This window comes from Peromyscus maniculatus, chromosome 19 (genome assembly GCF_049852395.1).
Source record: "Peromyscus maniculatus bairdii isolate BWxNUB_F1_BW_parent chromosome 19, HU_Pman_BW_mat_3.1, whole genome shotgun sequence".
Classification (NCBI taxonomy): Eukaryota; Metazoa; Chordata; class Mammalia; order Rodentia; family Cricetidae; genus Peromyscus; species Peromyscus maniculatus.
The window spans coordinates 74189995-74211147 of record NC_134870.1 but is presented as its reverse complement, the minus strand read 5'-3'; the positions used below and the strand labels follow the sequence as shown (position 1 = coordinate 74211147).

The 21153-nt window shown below is 41.5% G+C and overlaps 1 protein-coding gene across 6 annotated transcripts in view; it reads left to right on the top strand.

The window, feature by feature from the left end:
• The window catches only part of Znf236 (zinc finger protein 236), a 101935-nt gene that overhangs the window by 40133 nt on the left and 40649 nt on the right, over positions 1–21153 (top strand). For all 6 annotated transcript variants that reach the window (XR_013046208.1, XM_076555630.1, XM_076555628.1 and 3 more), the window contains 7 exons: positions 2288–2560; positions 3548–3751; positions 10808–10949; positions 11447–11707; positions 16165–16418; positions 17733–17834; positions 19100–19251. Coding sequence is in view for 5 of the 6 variants with exons in the window: in XM_076555630.1 (XP_076411745.1) it covers positions 2288–2560; positions 3548–3751; positions 10808–10949; positions 11447–11707; positions 16165–16418; positions 17733–17834; positions 19100–19251 (1388 nt within the window). In the remaining variant the exon portion in view is untranslated. The remainder of the gene's footprint in view (positions 1–2287; positions 2561–3547; positions 3752–10807; positions 10950–11446; positions 11708–16164; positions 16419–17732; positions 17835–19099; positions 19252–21153) is intronic.

The following is a 21153-nucleotide window of genomic DNA, read 5'->3' as shown; positions in this document are numbered from 1 at the left end:
TCTTTATTTGTGTGTGTCGGGTGCTTGTGCAACAGTGTGTTTGTTGGGGTCAGAGAATTACAGGAGTTGGTCCTTTGTACCATGTTAGCCCAGGGCTTGAATCTGAGGTCATCTGGCTTAGCCTCAGGCTAAGTAAGGCTCCTTCCTGTGAGCCTTCCCTCTCTCCCTGGAGCTTCCACAACTCTCAGAACACCACTGTTAAGTTGGTTACTTCTGCTTGCTGAGTCTAGCGCCACCTTCATTGAGTGTCAGTCTCCAGATCTAGTTGGCTCTGCATTTTGCAGACTGTTCTAGTCTCCTCCTCGGCCATTTCCTTCTATATTGATAAGGTATATTCAACTTTTCCTGGCTTTGGACTTGTTTGTAAAAGTTAACACTAGATGCTGAGTTTTAGAAAATTAACTTTCTTCTTGAAGAACGTGATCAGAGTGTATTTGAGGAAAGCACTTGCCCAGCTAGGGAAACTTACCTAATGCAGATCACATTGGAAATCTGGATTCAGTTTTTCTTTTTTCCAAATATCTACATCTTATATTTGAGATAGTCTCTGTGCTGTCGGTTTGCAGTCCCTGTTATAATCTAGTCCTAGAAATAATTACAGCTTGACAGTTTCCTATTATGTCCTCTTACATATCGAAGTACATATTTTTCATGTCCAAACTAACCCTGATTTCCAGGTGACTTCTCCGGTCTAGCTAGTATGTACTGAGTTCTGTACATACTACTCCTCTCCCTTTCTTACTCATCATCCCCTCATCTTCTTTTCTGTCTGAATAATTCTTGCAAAGAACATTAGTAGAGAAAATATTCCTTTGGCAAACATGAAAAATTCTTTGTATTTTATGACCATAAAGAGGAGATAAAAGATTTTCTTCTTTCCTTTGCAGACAGGTTGAAACTAATTTGAGTTGAAATTTCATTTACCTGGCTAAAGTCTGTTTAATTTTAAAGTGTGTTCTTTACCTGAATTATCTTGTTGTTATTACAAATGCCTGTTTGATTTCACAGGTAAGTCTGACTGAAGATATTAAAAAGGGGGGCTAGAGACATGGCTCAGTGGATTGAATGTGTATTGCTCTTCCAGAGGGCTCAAGTTCAGTTTGCACACCCACATTATGCCTGTAATTGCAGTTCGTACCTCTTTCTGCCCCTATATAAACACATAATTAAAATAAAAGCTTTTCAAAAAGAAAATACTAAAAGTAAAAATGTATTTTATTTCAAGTTTTTGATTTGAATAAATCATTTGTTTCCATGCATTGCCATTTTTTTTTCTGCTAGCAATAGTTTTGAACTAGGGTCAGAACTGTATAATAGTATCCTTAGTTGCAGATGACAGAATCTTTTGCTTTGGTCTATGAATTCTCCATATTTACACATGCTGTGTTTTTGCCTTAACTATTAATTCCCTATTGTTGCATTAGAGCTTTCCATTTCCAAATGATTTGCATTTTTATGAGCTTATCTTTGTCATTTAAGATGCTCAGTAAATCTCAAGCATCTTCCCTTCTGTTCTTGTCCTTCAAGTTGATCATGGAGTTACTTTTAAACAAATACTTATCAGTTAAGAGTTTCATACAAGGTGCTTTGAAGTCTGCTCATCCCTTTCCCTAACTCTGCCCTCTCTCTCTCAGCAGCTGCCAGCTGCCAATAGCTCCATGGCTAGTGGGTAGGATTTCCTGCCTAACTTCCGTCTCCACGCTAGGATTTAGTCTGTCTTGGCTTGTACAGGTTTCCTGCGGATTGTTGCCAACTACATGTACTATATGTACAGTGGCTCTGCTGTGTCCAGAACACATGTTTCCTAATAGTAACCCATCACCTCTTACACTCTTTCCTGCTCTCTTCCTTGGTGACCCTTGAGTCTTATCGGGGTGCAGTTCCATTTAGGGCTGAACATTCTTCAGCCTATTACTCTGCACCATCATGGAGTCATTTGATCACACTTGCTTTCCTTCTTATCCAGACTGAACTCTGTTCTGTGAACCCTGATTTACACATTACTGCATGTTCATTTAGCTGCCTAAAGTGGGGCATTACAAATTGCCTCCTCAGGGAATTTTAGGGCTTTCTTCAAGATTATTATCCTTGATAATGTCCATAATGTAGAGCTTTCATTTTTCAGTGATGGATCGCGTGTCTTTGATGGAAGGCTTATAGCTTCCCATGGATGCAGTGAGCTGCTGTAGCCTGCCTCTCCAGGAAGACAGGACACTGCAGGACCTTTATGTGCTACTATAGTTTCCAGGTCATCTGGACTATCTATCGCTTCTCCTTGTCACTGCAGGCTCCATTCGGGAGGAGAACGGGGTACGGTGGCACGTGTGTCCCTACTGCACAAAGGAGTTCCGGAAGCCCAGTGACCTTGTGCGCCACATTCGCATCCACACCCATGAGAAGCCCTTCAAGTGTCCACAGTGTTTCCGGGCCTTTGCCGTGAAGAGCACACTGACCGCTCACATCAAAACTCACACTGGCATCAAGGCCTTCAAGTGCCAGTATTGCATGAAGAGCTTTTCCACCTCAGGGAGCCTCAAGGTGCACATCCGCCTCCACACAGGTGTGCACATGCTGGTTGGGGTGCAGGAAGTACAGTGGCGAAACTCTCCAGGGTCTTTCTTCCCTCCCCCGCTTTTGTTGATTTGTGACCTTGATCCCCATGGAAACAAGGATATGGTGGGAGAGGCATCAGAAAAGTAATATTATAAATCAACACATTGGCAATGGGTGGGAAGATTCCTATGGGAGACCAGACTTAGCTTTAGACCCATCAAACCTGGAGGAAGAGATATGTATTCCACAATCTCAGGAGGCATGTATACCTTAACTGGGGCTCCATATGTTCCTAAGCAACAGTGTTATTGAGATAAAAAGTTCATTAAGTGTACAGTTCTAATTGAAACATTTTTATTACTCCCCCTACCCCAAGCTCCATAGTCACTGGCAGTCATGAACCCAGAGCTCCTTTGCTGGACTGATTGAGGAGACTGCAGAAGCTCAAACTGGCCGCCTTTGTTATCTTCATTTTCATTTCCTAGTAAAATTATGAGAGGAAATTACTTTTATAGAAGGGATACCATAGTGGAGGATGATGGCATGTCTCTGCCTTATCATTACTACTTAGTGAAGTTGCCTTTTATTGCTTTTTTACAAGATATCAATTGTCTGAGCACTGGTGTGTCTCATCTCAATTGCCTCCCAGGAAGAGTGTCTTTCTATTTTATGGCTGTTAGTTGGAGAGACAGGGCTGACACAGTTTGGGCTTATTCAGGATGACTTGTTATTTGAATGTGCATATTTACAACTTAAGGATTTGTTCTCAAAATAGCATGTGTCCTTTCTTACTTGAAAAGCTATTGTATAGCTTAACATCTATAATAGTACTAATTAAAAGCAAGAAGACAATAACTGATTTATAAAATACATGAAATCTCAAATGTGGAACAGCATGTGGTCAAGTATTTGAAGTGTTCTATATGGACACCTTTTGGTTGTTGCTGACATGTAATTCCCTGAAATAATTCTAACATGTCCTTTGTTTTATTAGGAGTTAGACCTTTTGCTTGTCCTCACTGTGATAAAAAATTCCGAACCTCAGGCCATAGGAAGACTCACATAGCCTCCCACTTTAAACACACGGAGCTGAGGAAGATGAGGCATCAGCGCAAGCCTGCGAAGGTCCGGGTCGGCAGGAGCAGTGTTCCTGTCCCCGACATCCCTCTGCAAGAGCCGATTCTCATAACTGACTTAGGTAAGACGGGTCCCAGAGTGCTGGGGCTGATCAGATGCTCTTCCTTTGGGACCTTGGGAGGGGTGTGCATACACTATGGTATATGCAGGAAATACTTAGGCCTAGTATTGATGACATCGTCATTAGAAATTGCTTTGTTGGGCTAGCACGTTCCACAATCAAGATTAAAATCTTAAAGTGCTGCAGAAAATGTGGTTTTTGTTTTAGATAAATAGTGTGAAAGGAAAAGTTGTCTCATGTGAATCCTCATTAAAGAGGTACTTCCGCTTCTGTGGACCCATGAAGGTGAAGAGGAATGTTAACATAGCACACCCAGTGCAAGTTATTTGTGTCTTTGGAGTTCCATGTAGTGTGTTCGAGGTTCCTGTTCTGGCTGCTCAGTCTTTGTATTAGAAAGAAAAAGAAACTCGATCTGTTTCTAAATTTGTTTTACTGTCACTGAATTAAGACATAATATGACTTTATTAGCCAGTGGCACATTCCCTGTCTTCCTCACAGATGGCACCAGGCCATCTCTCTCTCCAGGGCCACTTTTTTTTTTTTTTTTTTTTTTTTAATCAGTTTTCTACATGTATGCAGTGCATTGTGCTTACAATCACAGCTCATTACCATCTTTTATTTCCCTCCAATTCCTGCTGAGCTCCTTCTTCCTCCCAGCCAGCCCCCTTTTACTTCTCTGTCTTTATTCTCTGCAGACATCATGCAGGAAGTCATCTCTGTTGTTCATCTCTGTGTTCATAATTGCAACGCCCATGCCATACCCAGAAGATAGTGTTTCACAGCAACCCTTCCCATCTTCCAGCTCTTCTTCCTGTACCCCTTCTTCCATGATGTTCTCTGGATCTTGGATAGGGGTGGTACACATGTTGCATTTTGTCTGAAGTCCAAACAGTCAGTTCTTCTCATCGTTTTGACCAGTTTGAGTCTCTACATTGGCTTTTCCAGGCCTCTTTTGGAAGGACACTAATTTCACTCATGAGAGCTCCAGCTCAGTGACTAGTCATCTCATGAACTGCTCCCTTCTCATTCCTGTCACATTGTAGTTTAGATTTCAGCATAAGATTTCCATGGGGACGCAAGCATCTGGATTGGAGCACTCATTAAGTTTTACAGGTGGATTTGCATTTTATGCAGTCTCCATATTAAATAATTTTCCAATTCAAAGTAATCTAACTTGAGCAAAATTAATACCAAACATACTGTGACTTAGTATGACAAGGGTTAAGGGGTGTATGGAATTAAATCTTAGTTTGATGTAAGTTATTGCGTAACAATGAGATGATCAAGATGTATAATTTTTAAAATTATATGTGTGTATGCATCTTACGGGATCTATACTTGTGAGTGCAAGTGCACACACAGGACTAGAGCTGGAGTTACAGGTGGTTGTAAGCCACTTGATATAGGTGCTAGGAACTCAACTTGAGTTTTTTACAAATGCATTGTATCCTCTCACCTGCTGAGCCACCTCTCTAAGACCCTCTGAATTTTCATATAGCTAAGATTATGACATAAAAATATATAAGCCAGAACAATTGAGAAGAGAAACTTTCAGGTTCTGAATTATAGGGAGAAAGATCAGCTTAAACTGATCTTTAACTTTAACTTAAACTTAACTTTAACTTTAAACACAGTACATTTCTTGTTTTTTTTTTTTTCTTCCTTAGAGACCGGATGCCCTGTATTTCAGGCTGTGTATAACTTTAAACTTGTTACTCTCCTGCCTATACCTGAGTGCTGGGACTGTGAGCATGCACTGTCACTCACAGTTCACATGGCATAAGGGGCAGAACGCAGAGCTGTGTGCCTGCCCGGTCAGTAAGCCCTCTCTCTTGAACTGTATCCTCAGCCCCATAGGAGGTTTCTTAGAGCGATATCATCTTTTATATCCAAATATGTACTCTTAAAAAGGCATAAAATAGTTCACATTCTAAGGTATAGAAAAAACTTCAATAAAACCTGGAAACTTAATGTGTTATAATCTTTGATTACAGTTAAATGAAAACATAAAAGCTGTCTAAAATTCATTGGTGAAAGGAAAGACTTAAAGTAAGTCGCCTGTTAGGAATGGGACTAAACCTAAACATAGTGTATGGGCTGAAGCTGCCCTCACAAAAGTCAGGCTTTTGAGCACTTCTTGTGAAAAGTAAGAGTGAAGGACACAGTGTTTTTCTCTAAAGATCAGATGACAGAATGAAAACAGTAGCAGGGAGTTTTATTAGTGTGTAAATAAGTTAAGATAAAGTAGTGATTTCATAAAACTTAAAAATAGCAAAGTAGATAGCATGACTTGACCCCAATGAACTAAAGGGAAAATGAGGAAATCTACAGCGAGGGAAAAGAAGCAATGAATGCAAATGAGATAAGAAAGTGCTAGTGATTGTCTACAGCTAGCTGAAAGCACTTGGTGCAGATAGTCTACAGCTAGCTGAAAGCACTTGGTGCAGATGATCGTCTACAGCTAGCTGAAAGCACTTGGTGCATATAGTCTACAGCTAGCTGAAAGCACTTGGTGCAGATAGTCTACAGCTAGCTGAAAGCACTTGGTGCAGATAGTCTACAGCTAGCTGAAAGCACTGGGTGCAGATAGTCTACAGCTAGCTGAAAGCACTTGGTGCAGATGATCGTCTACAGCTAGCTGAAAGCACTTGGTGCATATAGTCTACAGCTAGCTGAAAGCACTTGGTGCAGATAGTCTACAGCTAGCTGAAAGCACTGGGTGCAGATGATCGTCTACAGCTAGCTGAAAGCATTGGTGCAGATGATCGTCTACAGCTAGCTGAAAGCACTTGGTGCAGATAGTCTACAGCTAGCTGAAAGCACTTGGTGCAGATAGTCTACAGCTAGCTGAAAGCACTTGGTGCATATAGTCTACAGCTAGCTGAAAGCACTGGGTGCAGATAGTCTACAGCTAGCTGAAAGCACTGGGTGCAGATGATCATCTACAGCTAGCTGAAAGCACTTGGTGCATATAGTCTACAGCTAGCTGAAAGCACTGGGTGCAGATAGTCTACAGCTAGCTGAAAGCACTGGGTACAGATGATCGTCTACAGCTAGCTGAAAGCACTTGGTGCATATAGTCTACAGCTAGCTGAAAGCACTGGGTGCAGATAGTCTACAGCTAGCTGAAAGCACTGGGTACAGATGATCGTCTACAGCTAGCTGAAAGCACTTGGTGCAGATGATCGTCTACAGCTAGCTGAAAGTACTTGGTGCAGATAGTCTACAGCTAGCTGAAAGCACTGGGTGCAGATAGTCTACAGCTAGCTGAAAGCACTGGGTGCAGATGATCGTCTACAGCTAGCTGAAAGCATTGGTGCAGATGATCATCTACAGCTAGCTGAAAGCACTTGGTGCAGATAGTCTACAGCTAGCTGAAAGCACTGGGTGCAGATGATCGTCTACAGCTAGCTGAAAGCATTGGTGCAGAAATCCAAGTGAAATGGCCTTGTCCTGGGGAGGATACTCCCCAGAAGTGATGATGTAGGAAATGGAGACTAGCGATGCCGCAAATGACAGTCAGCAGAACTCCTCTGCAGCACCCTCTTCTCTAGTGTGAGCTCTGCAGGCCTTGAGGGGGTGCAATTGTCCCATTGGATCGCTTCTGAGATAGGAAACATGCTGTGTACTACATAGGGGTTGGGTTTCTTCTGTAATTTACAAAAAATGGACGCTGATATTTTTTTCAGGTTTTAAATCAGGTTAAACAACTTTGGATTTCTGTGTTTGTTTTTGTTTGTTTATTTGTTTTTTGAGACATGGTTTTTCTGTGTAGCCCTGGCTGTCCTGGAACTCACTCTCTGTAGACTAGGCTGTCCTCAAATCAGAGATCCGTCTGCCTCTGCCTCCTGAGTGCTGGGATTAAAGGCCTGTGCCACCACCGCCCGGCATGTTTAGTTATTTAACAATGACTAAAACAGCAAACATAAACTCAAAAAATAAACCACCATACATTGATGATATTTTTACATATGACAATTAACCCAGATATTACATATATGTGCTGAGATGCAAGTTTTATTTCATACACCTAAATCTACACCACACACACACACACACACACACACACACACACACACAGAGAGAGAGAGAGAGAGAGAGAGAGAGAGAAGCTGTAACTGTAGATAAGAATACAGGTTGAGGATCCTTAATCTGAAGTGTGAACTGTTCCATAATCCAAGCATTTTGAACACTAAAATGAAAGGGAAAATTCCATATCTGTTCTCTTGTGACAGGTCACAAATGGCAGAGATATTAAGGTTATTATATGAAATTATCTTCAGGTTATGTGTATACAGTAAACATAAAAAATAAATGAATTTTGTCTTCAAATTTGAGTCCTAATCCCCCCATTATTTTTTTTACTACATCTATGTAAAATACCTAGAATTCAAAACGTTTGTTTCAAAGCACTTTGGGTAGGAGGTACTCAGCTCATGTGTAGATTATTCCCAACTCCAAGATTTAGGTGCTTGTTACTCTGTTTAAAACCTAGATCCTAACTTAAAAAAAAAAAAGCATTCGAAGTATACCCAAGAAGCTCGAGTAAAATATCATCCCGCATGCTGTAACCATGGTGGCGCTCAACTGTGGGGAGCCGGAGAGCACTTTGCACCAAGGTACAGCACACTCAGAACCTGGGTCCAGTGGCAGTGGACCCAGAAAGACATCAGCTTCAGTGACTCGTGAGTCCAGCCTGCAAATGAGATCTCGGCCAAGCCAGTCACGTGGCCCAAGGCAAAGTTAACAGCTGCCCAAGACCCCGTTTCTATGTCCATCAAAATAGAGGAAGGCAGTGTTGAGAGGTTTGGGGGGACAGCTCTAAAAGTCTGGAAAATCTTTGACCATATGGATCTATGCTAGCAAACAACTTTCCTTAATAAGAGGTGAAATTACATGCTGGGCGGTGGTGGCACACGCCTTTAATCCCAGCACTTGGGAGGCAGAGGCAGGTGGATCTCTGTGAGTTCAAGGCCAGCCTGGGCTACAGAGCAAGATCCAGGAAAGGCCCAAAGCTACACAGAGAAACCCTGTCTCAAAAAAACTAAAACAAAAACAAACAAAAAAAGAGGTGAAATTACTTGTTACAGTATATTAATGTACTCTAATACTATCTAAGGTAACAGTTTGGGTGTAAAACATTATGCTGAATGTAACTAGACTGACCTAAACAGTCCATCTCCTCCTCAACAGGTCAAATAATTGTAACAATACCCTTCCAAAGTCTTCCCTATCCTGTTTGTATCAGAATTGATCCCACAGCCAAAACTTCTCTAGAGCCCCCAAAGAGCCAGCTCTGCCTAATATATTCACATCCATTAAGGAGGAATAAAGGATCCCAATAGTCTGCACTATGCAGCTAACACTAAGAACTGTTTCCCTCCTGTATCTCAGCCAAGACAAAAGGAAAATTCCACTATTACATCTGTGAAGATAAAGAACGAAAAGTTCTGTAGAATAAGAGATTCACAAACTTGAAGTCAAGAAACCCCAAGTTCCACTGATGGTGTGGTGAAATACCTTTAATCCCAGCTCTCAAGGCAGAGGGCTTGTTGTAATTAGCCTTGTTTTGATAGACCTTGTCTGAACAAAATTAGCAGAGATAAAAATGAGAATTACTTTATTTAATGGCCTAGAGGAGGGCCCCTCCCTGCCTCCCAGCCCAGGATGTTTTCACGACTCATGTACTTGGAAACCATTTCAGGGACTGGAATTGCATGCAGGAGGGAAGACACTGAAGTGCTGCTGTGTGTCCTAGAATTGTTCACGTCAGTGTTGTTTACCCATTCAGAGAATACCCACGGAGCCCCATACAGGATTATAGTAGAGTTCTGTGTTGACAGCTGGGGAAGGAAGCAGGAGGAGAATGTCCCCTGTAAGGACCTGCGGAAGGGGTTAAGGTCTGCAGAAGCAGTGAGTTTAGGGAAAAGTATTGGAACAAGGGAGATGATGCCATCTGTAATAACTTAGAAGTCTGTATCAAGTATAAGCAGTGAGTTTAGGGAAAAGTATTGGGACACAGATTGCGCTTTTAGGAAAAGCCAGGAAAAATGGTATGTCTTAAAAGATGGATAGTTGCTTTGAAGTTAGTGGCATTGCTGAGGGGTGAAGGAGGGTCAGAGGGCAGAGTGTTGGCAAGTGCGTACTTAATCTTGACATCAGGAGGGACAGTCCAAGCTTCCTCTTAATGTTCCAGATAACTATTCAGTTACTGAAGTTTGACAACTAAGTTTGTGCTGGGTGTGTGCATAGCCCAAAGGCATTATCACTTTGTGTTTGTTAATGATCAAACCAAGGGAATCCTTTATTTAATAAAAGCATGTAAATCTTGAAATACATAGGTCAATAATCTTAAAAAGTGTTAATTTATTTATTTTACTTTATGTGTATGTTTTGTCTACATACATGTAGGTGTACCACATGTGTGCTTGTTCGATCTCCTGGAGCTGGGGTTAGGGATGGTTGTGAACCACCGTGTGTGCTGGGTATTGAACCCAGGTCTTCTGCAAGAACAACAAAATCCTCTCAACCGTGGAGAAATCTCTCCAGCCTCTAGTTAATTATCTTGCCATTCGCAAATATCCCTTTAATAAAACTTTTGGGGAAAATGACCTTTACAGAACAAAATGTCATGTTAGAAGTATTTCTGTTTTGAGTTTATTATTGTACTTTATGCAGTATTCATACTAGATACAGAGGTATTTAAAATCCTGACAAAAGTTTTGGATATACATATATAAATTCCATGTCAGCACATGTCTATATTGAAAGTAAATGTAGAAAGCCATTAAATATGGATCTGGAATCCAGTGTATATGTATAATAATATATACATTCTTAAGGGACAGAAAATAGCAGTTGACAAATATTTCACCACAGGCATTGAAGTGACTCGATTAAATAGATGACAGTTCACGGCATGATTAATGTGCATTTGTTGTGACATTGGAGCCCACAGCCCTTCGGAGTTCTTATCTTTAGCTTAAAGCAGATGCCTTTGACATAGTAGTAGTAACACTAACAATGAATTATTCCTGCTTTTCTTTGGATTTGCAGGTCTTATCCAGCCCATTCCAAAAAACCAATTTTTCCAAAATTATTTTAATAATAATTATGGCAATGAAGCAGACAGACCATACAAATGTTTTTACTGTCATCGAGCATACAAGAAGTCCTGCCATCTTAAACAGCACATCAGGTAAGGTCTGAGGGAGGCAGAGATTGAGGGCACGGGGAGCTTGTGCTTAAAACATCTTATCTGACCAAAAAATAAAATTGATTTTTTTTTAAATTCTGGAATATATTCATTCAAATATTTTAGTCAGAAATTGCCCCCGAGTTTTATTTATATTCCAGTTATTTTTAGTGTTTGCAATTTCCAGCATTTTTGTTTTTTTAATTAGAATGTTTAACTTGTACTCACCAGAGCTTAACTCTTGATCTAGAATTTGTTCACGAGAGGTAGTGTGGTATTCTGAAAATGGAACTCGACATAAGATAGGTGTTTTCACTTCAGTGTGTGCAGCTCGGTGTCTCTGAGCAAGTCACATAGCTAAACTCTCAGATTTGCTCACATAAAATGTATGAAGGGAGACTTTTCTGCTTTAAAAGAGTGTCATAGAGTGAAATATGAGTTTACACTTGTTATAAATGTGTAATACATATATTAAGGGTTTTTTTTCCACTGCTTTTTAGATCACATACGGGTGAGAAACCTTTCAAATGTTCTCAGTGTGGTAGAGGCTTCGTCTCTGCAGGAGTGCTCAAAGCGCATGTCCGGACACACACTGGCCTGAAGTCCTTCAAGTGTCTGATCTGCAATGGAGCCTTCACCACAGGGGGCAGCTTGAGGAGACACATGGGCATACATAACGACCTCCGCCCCTATATGTGTCCCTATTGCCAGAAGACATTCAAGACTTCCCTAAACTGCAAAAAACACATGAAAACCCATAGGTAGGTGTAGTGTTGATGTACCTGCTGTTTAATTATCTTCCTAATTCCCAGATGGGGTGGGGATCAGGTAAGAAGTAATTGTCTGGTGCCTGTATTGTTAGTTCTAACTTGGAGTGTATTGGGTTGAGAAATTTGGCTGTCTATGCTTAGGGATTATCGAGAGCCATAGATGACAGCTGAAACTTAGGTGTGATGCTCCTGCTTGTAATCTAAGGATGGGAAAGGCTGGGGCAGAAGGATTGCTGTCAGTTCAAGACCAGACTGGGCTAGAGAATGAGACTCTGTCTCTAACAAATAAAGAACCCAAACCAGCCCGCGCGCACACACACACACACACACACACACACACACACACACACACTCATTCTCTCTCTCTCTTTCCTTCCTTCCTTCCTTCCTTCCTTCCTTCCTTCCTTCCTTCCTTCCTTCCTTCCTTCCTTCCTTCCTTCCTTTTTTTTTTTTTTTTTTTGAAAACAGGGTCTCCTGTGTAGCTCCAGATGGCCTCAAAGTACTGATGGCTGGGGATTACACATGTAGATATCACCATACCCAGTTAACATTTTTTACTTTTAATACTGAGGCAGTCCATATTAGGCTAAATGCCTTACTGTAAACTCTCTTTTAAGCTGGTAGTCAAAGGTTAGCTCTAACATGGCTAGATAGGGAAGATTTTTAAGAAGAAATTTTAGTCAGTCCCATGATTTATAGGTTTAATAAAAAACTTACTCTGTGTGTGTGTGTGTGTGTGTGTGTGTGTGTGTGTGTATGAGTGCACATGTGTGCTCTGGCATACATGTGGAAGTTACGAATACAGCTTGTAGGAGCTGGTTCCCTTCTTCTACTGTGTGGGTCTGGGGCTTGAATTCAGGTTGCCAGGCTTGAGTGGGAAGAGCCCTTACTTGTTGAACCATCTCCCTGGCCTGATTGCTAGGGTTTATAAACAAATTTCAGTGGTATTTTAATTCTGAATTATAGACCATGAGTCTCAGATATGGTATGAGCCTGTTATTCAGCATAACCTATATTTAATATTTGGTACAAAGCTAGCTCAGCTGTGATGGATGTAATATAAAAAAGGCATGTTTCTGACCAAGGACTGAGGCCAGCATTCCTGTGAAGCAGTCTGGAGTGTTGTGCAGAGCATATCCGCTCATCTTAAGTGAAGGCTAGCCTTGGTCCACCACGGAAGAATGTTAAACCTGCTGCCTGGGAACACTGACAGCATTTCAGCTCAGCTGCATCCACCTGCACATTCCCTACCAAAAGCCCCCTGTCCCTGCCCCCGTAGATAGGTTAACTGTAATAGGTCATTTTGTTTTGTTTTGGTCTTTTCCTGACTCTCAGCACATTTAACAAGATGGATTGACTTGATTCTGAAATACTAAACCAGAAAGTTACCTGCTGCTGTGCATCACCCAGGCAGCATCGTATTGGTGGTGGTGTAGTAGACCTCACAGTTACATGTCTGGCTGTGCCACATTGCAGTTTGTGGATGTGATTCAATGCTACGATGTGTTTGGGACCTGGGAATCCCTGTTGATGGGATTGTTTAGTGCCGTTCCCACTTTGGTAGTAGGGTGGCTCACAAGCTATGGAGAGGCCTGGAACATAGGAGTTCGGGTGCTGTGTGGCATGTTAAATACTATTTTGTTAGGAAGCCAGGCCTCTAGAGTGTACCTTCTGTGAAAATGTTAGGAATACAGGTTTTAGGACCTCTCTTCATGGTCAGTGGCATAATTACCACTCTGGGTCTCTTGAATTAGGTCAAATATTTTTGGTCTGTGGGTCATGGTTACTCTGAGGGAGAATGCATCACTGTGTGATTCTGCTGTGTGTTAGAGACTGACCAGCCTGTCATACTATACATAGTTATTGACTACTTTTCTCTTTCAAATTTTGTACATTTGAATTGTCCTATAAGGAGAGATATATCCTGTGTTTCTTCCTTGGTCTATTTTGGAGTTCCCAAAATTTAATACACATTTATATTAAAGATACAGGAGAAAGCCCAAGAGACCTCAGCCTTACATAAAGAACTACAGGCAGCTGAGGAACGCTGAGAGTGGGAGAAACGGTCTTCCCTGGGAAGAGCACAGCTGACTATTCATTCAGTACTAAATGGTCAGCCCTGAACACATGCATAAAAGTAAAAGTAACACTATACAGACTGAGCAGGTTGTATTTATGTATTGAAAAAAAATATATATATATATGTTGTGTAGCTATATATACATATATGTTATGTAGCTACAATTTTTAAAAGGCTGTCAATTTGAAAGAAAGCAAGGAGATAAGGAAGAAGGGACGAGGGAAACGATGTAATTATTATAACCTTAAAAATTAAAAGAAATAACTTAAAAATAGACATACATGAGTATAGAAGTAAGATTCATAAAAATGAAAACCAGGCACCTACAGAAGGAAGCAGAAGACCCATGTGACACAGTTTCCAGGGAAGGATGGACAGATGACTTTCAAGTACAGAGACCATAAGGGAGTAGACATGTTTTCTGACTTCTTGACGTTATGTGTGCATTTGTTATCTGCTCTGTAGTGAAAAGAATTGAGAATTGAATTGGCTATTGAGAAATGAAGAGGCAAGATTTTGAAATCTAGATACATTAAGACTCTAGAATGGGGTTGGGGATTTAGCTCAGTGGTAGAGCGCTTGCCTCACAAGTGTAAAGCCCTGGTTCGATCCTCAGCTCCAAAAAAAAAAAAAAAAAAAAAAAAAAAAAAGACTCTAGAGTAGAACATATACATTTTACAGTTTGTGGGCTTAACCGTGCACATAGGAGGGGGGGCACTCATTATCTTAGGTTCTTTGTATGGTACTAGCCAATTAATTAGATGATTGATGTAGTTTTCTTAAAGTTCTTGTATTCTTACACTAAATCCAATGTTCATCTTTCTCTATGAAAGAGAAATTGTTGATCCTGAGGAATATATACTGGGTATGCTTTATATATATAAATATTGCTATGAACAGCATTAACATGAGAAAATCAGAAAGGACTATGCCTCATAGTATGTATTTTGAAACACACTGATTAGCCTATTGTGTTAGTTGATTTTGTCATTTATATGGCAAGTATCTGACAAACCAGTTTAAAGGATGGATGATTATCTTACATCACAAATCAGAAGCTCATGGTGGTCAGCCAACACCATTACTTTTAAGCTGTGCTGAGGCAGGATATTATGGCAGAGGACTAATTCAACAGTCTACTCATCTCTTGGTATTCAGGAAGCAGAAAGAAAGGGAAAGGAAGGTTCAGAGGACAAGTGACATTCTTCAAAGGCATGCATCATCCAACAAGATCCTATTGTTGGTTGTTTTTGCCTTTTTGGTGGGAGCCTGCCACCCAGCTCCCAAATAAATCACACAAGAAGGCTTATTCTTAATTATAAATGCCCAGCCTTAGCTTGGCTTGTTTCTTGCCAGCTTTTCTTAATTTTAAATTATCTCATCTACCTTTAGCCTCTGGGATTTTCCTTTTCTTACTTCTGTAATCTTACTTTCACTCTTACTCCATGGCTGGTTGTGTGGTTGTGTGGCTGGTTCCTAGCATTCCCCTCTCCTTGTTCTCTTCCTCTTCTTTTCTCTTTCTCCCTTCCTCAGATTACTCCTCCTCTTTTATCCTCTCTGCTTAACAGCCCCGCCTATCCTTTTTCCTGCCTTGCCATTGGCTGTTCAGCTCTTTATTAGACCATTAGGTATTTTTTTTTTTAAGACAGGCACAGTAACATAGCTTCACAGAGTTAAACAAATGCAACATAAACAAATGCAACCCATGTTTGCATCGTTAAACAAATGTTCCACAGCATAAACAATTGTGACACACCTTAAAGTCATATTCCACAACAAGGTCCTACTTCCTACTTTTCACCACTTCACTCAGAAGCCATCATATTAGGAATTGAGGGAGGGATTCATCCATTGAACACATCAGATCCTCCTAGTCTAGTTATTTCCTCAGAGGCTCACTTCTGAGCATTGGTGTATTGGAAACTAAGTCTTCAGCACATAAATAACAAAAAAACTGTCTGCCCTGGACCAAGAGTCAACAGATTGCAAGATTGCTTTTAAAGGGGTGGGATTTGCTCTGAGACATTGGTTCACTATGTAGTGCAGGATAGCTTTGAACTCATAGCCATTTTCCTGCATCAGCCTCCTCCATGCTGAGTTTACAGGTGTGCACTATTGTTCTGGGTTTTTACACTTCAGGATCTTGTTGTGTCTCTTCGTGCCTTCAAGTCCTGTGTCTGCCGATAGCAACTGAAGACAACAGGGTTTCCTTTCGATTGTAAAGTAGTTAATGTTTGGCTAGATTCACATCATGATTTCAAAATGAAATAATTGAAGAATAAAATTGCCATTTTAGTGAATGACATCTTTCACAGATGTATCTATACTGTTGATAGTGTCTACTTTATGAATTGCTGCTTTCCCAAAGATATGAACTAGCCCAGCAGCTCCAGCAGCATCAGGAGGCTTCCTCCCTAGACGACAGCACTGTGGACCAGCAGAGCTTGCAAGTGTCAGTTCCCCTGCCTGTGGAGATTGAGGGTGCAGAACTGCAGCAGACCCCGGAGACAGTGGCAGCAGACCCCGAGGCGATTCTAGAACTGGGGCCACAGCATGTGGTAGGCACAGAAGATGCGGAGCTTGGACAGCAGTTGGCAGATGAGCCTTTGGGAGCCGAGGAAGGTACTGCTTCAGGACCTTGAGCTTTTCTGATGATCCCAGCAGAGTCTTGTGGTCCTCAGACTCAGGATGTAATAATCCCTGTTGCCTTTGTTTTTGGTGCTGGGGGTAATATCCCGAGCCTTGTGTAGGCTGAGCACTGTATCACCGAGATATATCAGCTGTCCTGCATGCCTTTTAAGAGTCACAATTTGTGCTAAGTAACATACGCAGCTGTGATGTGAGAACTTTAGCATTATCCTTTACATTCTTAACCAAACACCAGCTGCTCAACTTTATGCTTATTTTCGGGGAGTTGGTGGTTTTTGTTTTTGTTTTTTTCTGATGTGGGTCGGGGTTGTTGTCTGTTTTAAACACAAAGCAATGTGACTTCTTTTTTTTTTTTTTTTTTTTTTTGGTTTTTCGAGACAGGGTTTCTTTGTGTAGCTTTGCGCCTTTCCTGGAACTCGCTTTGGAGACCAGGCTGGCCTTGAACTCACAGAGATCCACCTGGCTCTGCCTCCCGAGTGCTGGGATTAAAGGCGTGCGCCACCACCGCCTGGCTCAATGTGACTTCTTGGTGGCAAATTTTTAAATGACTTGAAATCTTAGGTCTACAGAAAAACTTACTGTCCACATTTTGTTGTAAGTTCTGATTTTTTTCTAAACAAATGTGTCAGCATGGCCTTCTGTGTGTCCATGTGTCCATGTTGAGTATATGCATGTCTTATAGAAATACAAGATCTTTTATGCAGTTTTTATAAACTTCTCTTGAGATATTGTCAACATTTTCCCTTTTAGCTATGCTCACTAGTGTTCTGTGACAGGGACTCCATGTAGATTCCCAGACTAGCACGGCTGGTAGCTGTCGGCGGTCACAGGGAGACGGGGTTCCTGGTCGAGAGTGTAAAGCAGCATGCTGCTTTGTTTCTCAGCAGTATTGGTCAACAGAAAGTGTCAGCTGAGCCACATCAGTGTGCTCAGCAGGATTGGTGGTCTGCGTCCCAGCAGGCTTCATCTTACCAGGCTTGTTAGCAGACAGTTTGCGGGCCAATTGATGGTTTTATTCTGTGGATGTCCTAAAATTTATTTAGTCTATTGGCACGATTGTACATGTTTTATCCCCTATGATGCCTGAGTTTTACATAATTACTAAGTATAGCTGCATTTTAGAATATTTTATTATTATTATATATATAACTTTTAGTATGAATATTATCTTCCTCTTGTGTTTTCAAAATGAGAACTAACTTTGAAAACTGACTAGCATACTTTGAGATGGATCAGCACATGGGAGATGACTGTAGACATTGTGCATGTCTTTTTCTTTGCCCTTAGATGGGTTTGCAGCTTCCCAGGATCCTCTCCCAGGGCCCATGGACCAGTTTGAAGAGCAGACTACTCCACAGCAGCCTTTTGAGTCTGCAGGGCTTTCACAAGGTCGGTGTGAATTCAGTGAGTCTGCAGACCAGCTGACCTGGGCTGTGTTTAGCTTGCAAACCTTAGACTGTTTCTCTGAAGGCTCTTGTAAAATTTTATGGTTTAGTCCCAGTAATTTCATGCATTCATGGTTTTTATATAATATTTTGTAATCTCCTCATCTCCTAAAAATGACTTTTACAGCCATTCTATGCAGGGTTTCCATCCCCAAGAAGGTGATGGGTTGAAATGAAGATCTGGTGGGTGTAGCCATAAGTTTTCTCAGGTCCCACCCAGCCCTGCGGTCCCGCAGCCACTTATAAAATAAAATAATCATTCAGAGGCTTAATATTATCTACAAACTGTATGGCCTATGTCAGGCCTCTTGCTAGCTAGTTCTTATATCTTAAATTAACCCATTTCTATTAATCTATGTTCCGTGGCTTTACCGGTCTGCTGGCATGTGGCTCCTTTGGCTGGCGTCTCCCCTCACTCTCCTTTCTCCTCTCACTGTCTCTCCTGGATTTTCCTGCCTGGCTCCATCCTGCCCTGCCACAGGCCAGTGCAGCTTTATTTAATCAACCAATCAGAGCAGCACATATACACCGCGTATGTCACAGAAAGACATCCCACAGCACTTTTTGATTAGACAGAAAAGGGGAAGTGCTGTGGGATGTCTTTCTATAGGCTGTGAATATGTGTTACTCCCATTGGCTAATAAATAAAGCTGCTTTGGCCTATGGCAGGGCAGGATGGAGCCAGGTGGGAAAATCCAAGAGAGATAGTGAGAGGAGAGAGGAGAGTGAGACACCAGCTGCCACCAAAGGAGCAACAAGATGCCAGCAGACTGGTAACGCCATGGCCACATGGCAACTAATAGAAATGGGTTGAGTTAAGTTATAAGAGCTAGCTAGCAAGAAGTGTGACCCATAGGCCATATAGTTGGTAATTAATGTAAGCCTCTATGTGTTTACTTGGAACCAAGTGGCTGCAGGACGCAGGTGGGAGAGATTTGTCTGGACCTCGGGCCTGGCAGGACCAGAGAAAATTCCCACTATAGGTGAGAACTGGTGTTCATGGCTGGAATATAAAGCCTGTCTCCCAGGGACATGGACTAGGCATAGCATCCTGCCTGCCTATTAGCAGTCAACTTAGAGCTGCTAAAACAACACCATAATCTTGATTCTCATTCAGGCAGCAGAAAATGCCTAAACATCTTTTCTTTAAAAATTAACTTTTACCTTTTGTATAACGTTTGTAGAGCTCCTGTACCTAATTTGTTTCAGGTTTCACAGTGACTGACACGTACAATCAACAGACCCCATTTCCAGCTGTGCAGCAGCTGCAGGATTCTAGCACACTTGAGTCCCAGGCCTTGTCTACGAGTTTCCACCAGCAAAGCTTACTGCAGGTCCCAAGCTCTGCTGCCATCAGTGTGGTGAGTGTGTGCGGAGGGGCTGGACGGCTCTTTATCCAGCAGCTGTCTGTCTGTCTTCTGTTGTAGTCATTTCCAGGGCACTTGCTTACTGGGGCTTACTTAGGGGGTGCTTTCTTACTCTTCGTCTCTTAGGGAGCCTACCATCCAGCTCCCAAATAAATCACACATGGAGGCTTGTTCTTACTTATAAATGTCCAGCCTTAGCTTGGCTTATTTCTAGCCAGCTTTCCTTAACTTTAAATTATCCTGTCTGTCTTCTGCCTGTGGGCCTTTCCCATACTCTTACTTCTGTAAATCTTACTCTTACACCATGGCTTGCTGTGTAGCTGGCTGGCTGGCCCCTGATGTCCTCCTCCTCCTCTGGCTACTTCTCCCTTTCTCCTCCCAGATTTCTCCTTCTATTTATCCTCTCTGCCTGCCAGCCCTGCCTATTTCTCTCTCTTGCCTCACTATTGGTCATTCAGCTCTTTATTAGACCATCAGGTGTTTTACACAGGCACAGTAACACAGCTTCACAGAGTTAAACAAATACAACATAAACAAAAGTAACACACCTTACAATAATAGTCTACAACATTTAGGTCCAGTATACTCGGGTTAGTACCTGTGATGCGTCATGTGCAGTACATAGAACCATCTTTTTTCTTAAAGCGTCTTAACTTGACTTCATCTGATTGACACCATGGGCAGCTTTGCTATTTTGACTGAAAGCCAGGAATTTGCTAGTGTGTTTGTTATATAAGAAGTTGAAGAATGTTGCTTTAGGCACAAAATGTAATTTTGTTTGCAGAATCATAAATAGTAGAAGGAAAATAAAATTCATGTTGACATATTAAAAACAAATATTATACAAAACATTTATTTCTTTAATAGGTTTCCTTATAACATTTTCATTCATAATTAATTTTTTTCTCTTACTCAGGTTAGAGACACAGAAGTGTTTGTTTGATTTTTTTTCTTTTGCAAGTTTTTCAACAGTGTTAAAAATGACAGACAAATCAATAGTTACCTCTTTAAAACTCTACCGATCGATGTTAGTAGTAGGCATGAAAAGCCAGAGCCCTTCCTCTGAGGTTGAAACCACGTAGTTTTTTGGCAGGTGATGAATCTGGTGTGGAGAACATGCTGTGTAGTAGCTGAGCTTTGCTGTACAGCCCTCTGAGGAGAAGTTTGCCTGCCTAGTGTAGGTGATGGAGAAAGATGGGACTTGGTCTCATTTGGTCATGGAGGTTGGGTAAGAAAAGACCTTGCTTCTATTACCATGCAAGTGTGTTTACAGTCTACCCTTTAGTTATCCAGGTATTCTGAAGTCTTGTTTTGAAGTCAGAAAGCATTGACCAAGCTGGGTTTTGTGCTGCTGTGGGCTGTGGTCCTTGTGTCAGAATAGGGGCCAGGTGACTGCTCTTTGGTACTGTCTCTGAGAGGTAGAGGTGGCTTTTTTTCCCCTAGGCTCTTGTGACAAGAGAGAAGTCTTAGTCTTCTCAGAAAGTAGCATATTGATCCACAGCAGTGCGTTCCTTTCTCCTGCTGACAACATATCTCAGGTTACCAACTTCAAAGCAGGAAAGAGTTGTTTTTCTTCATGATTTCAGAAATTTTGGTTCATGGGCATGGTAGAGCGTCATACTGGGGCACATGTGGAAGAGAAAAATGCTTACCTTGTGGCATCTGGGGGAGAGAGAGGAAAGTTTGGCGTTCCAATTTCCCCTACAAGAGCATGTCCTCAATAACAATGTCCTCCAAGTGGGTCCTCCCGACGACCAGTCCCCAATAGTGTCACAGAATAGCAGTCAGTCCTTTAGAATACTATAGGATGTTTAAGATCCAGTCTTCACAGGCAGTAGAGTCAAGCTGATGAAAGAGTAATCCTTTTTAAGGCAAATCATGTTAGTTTATACTTTG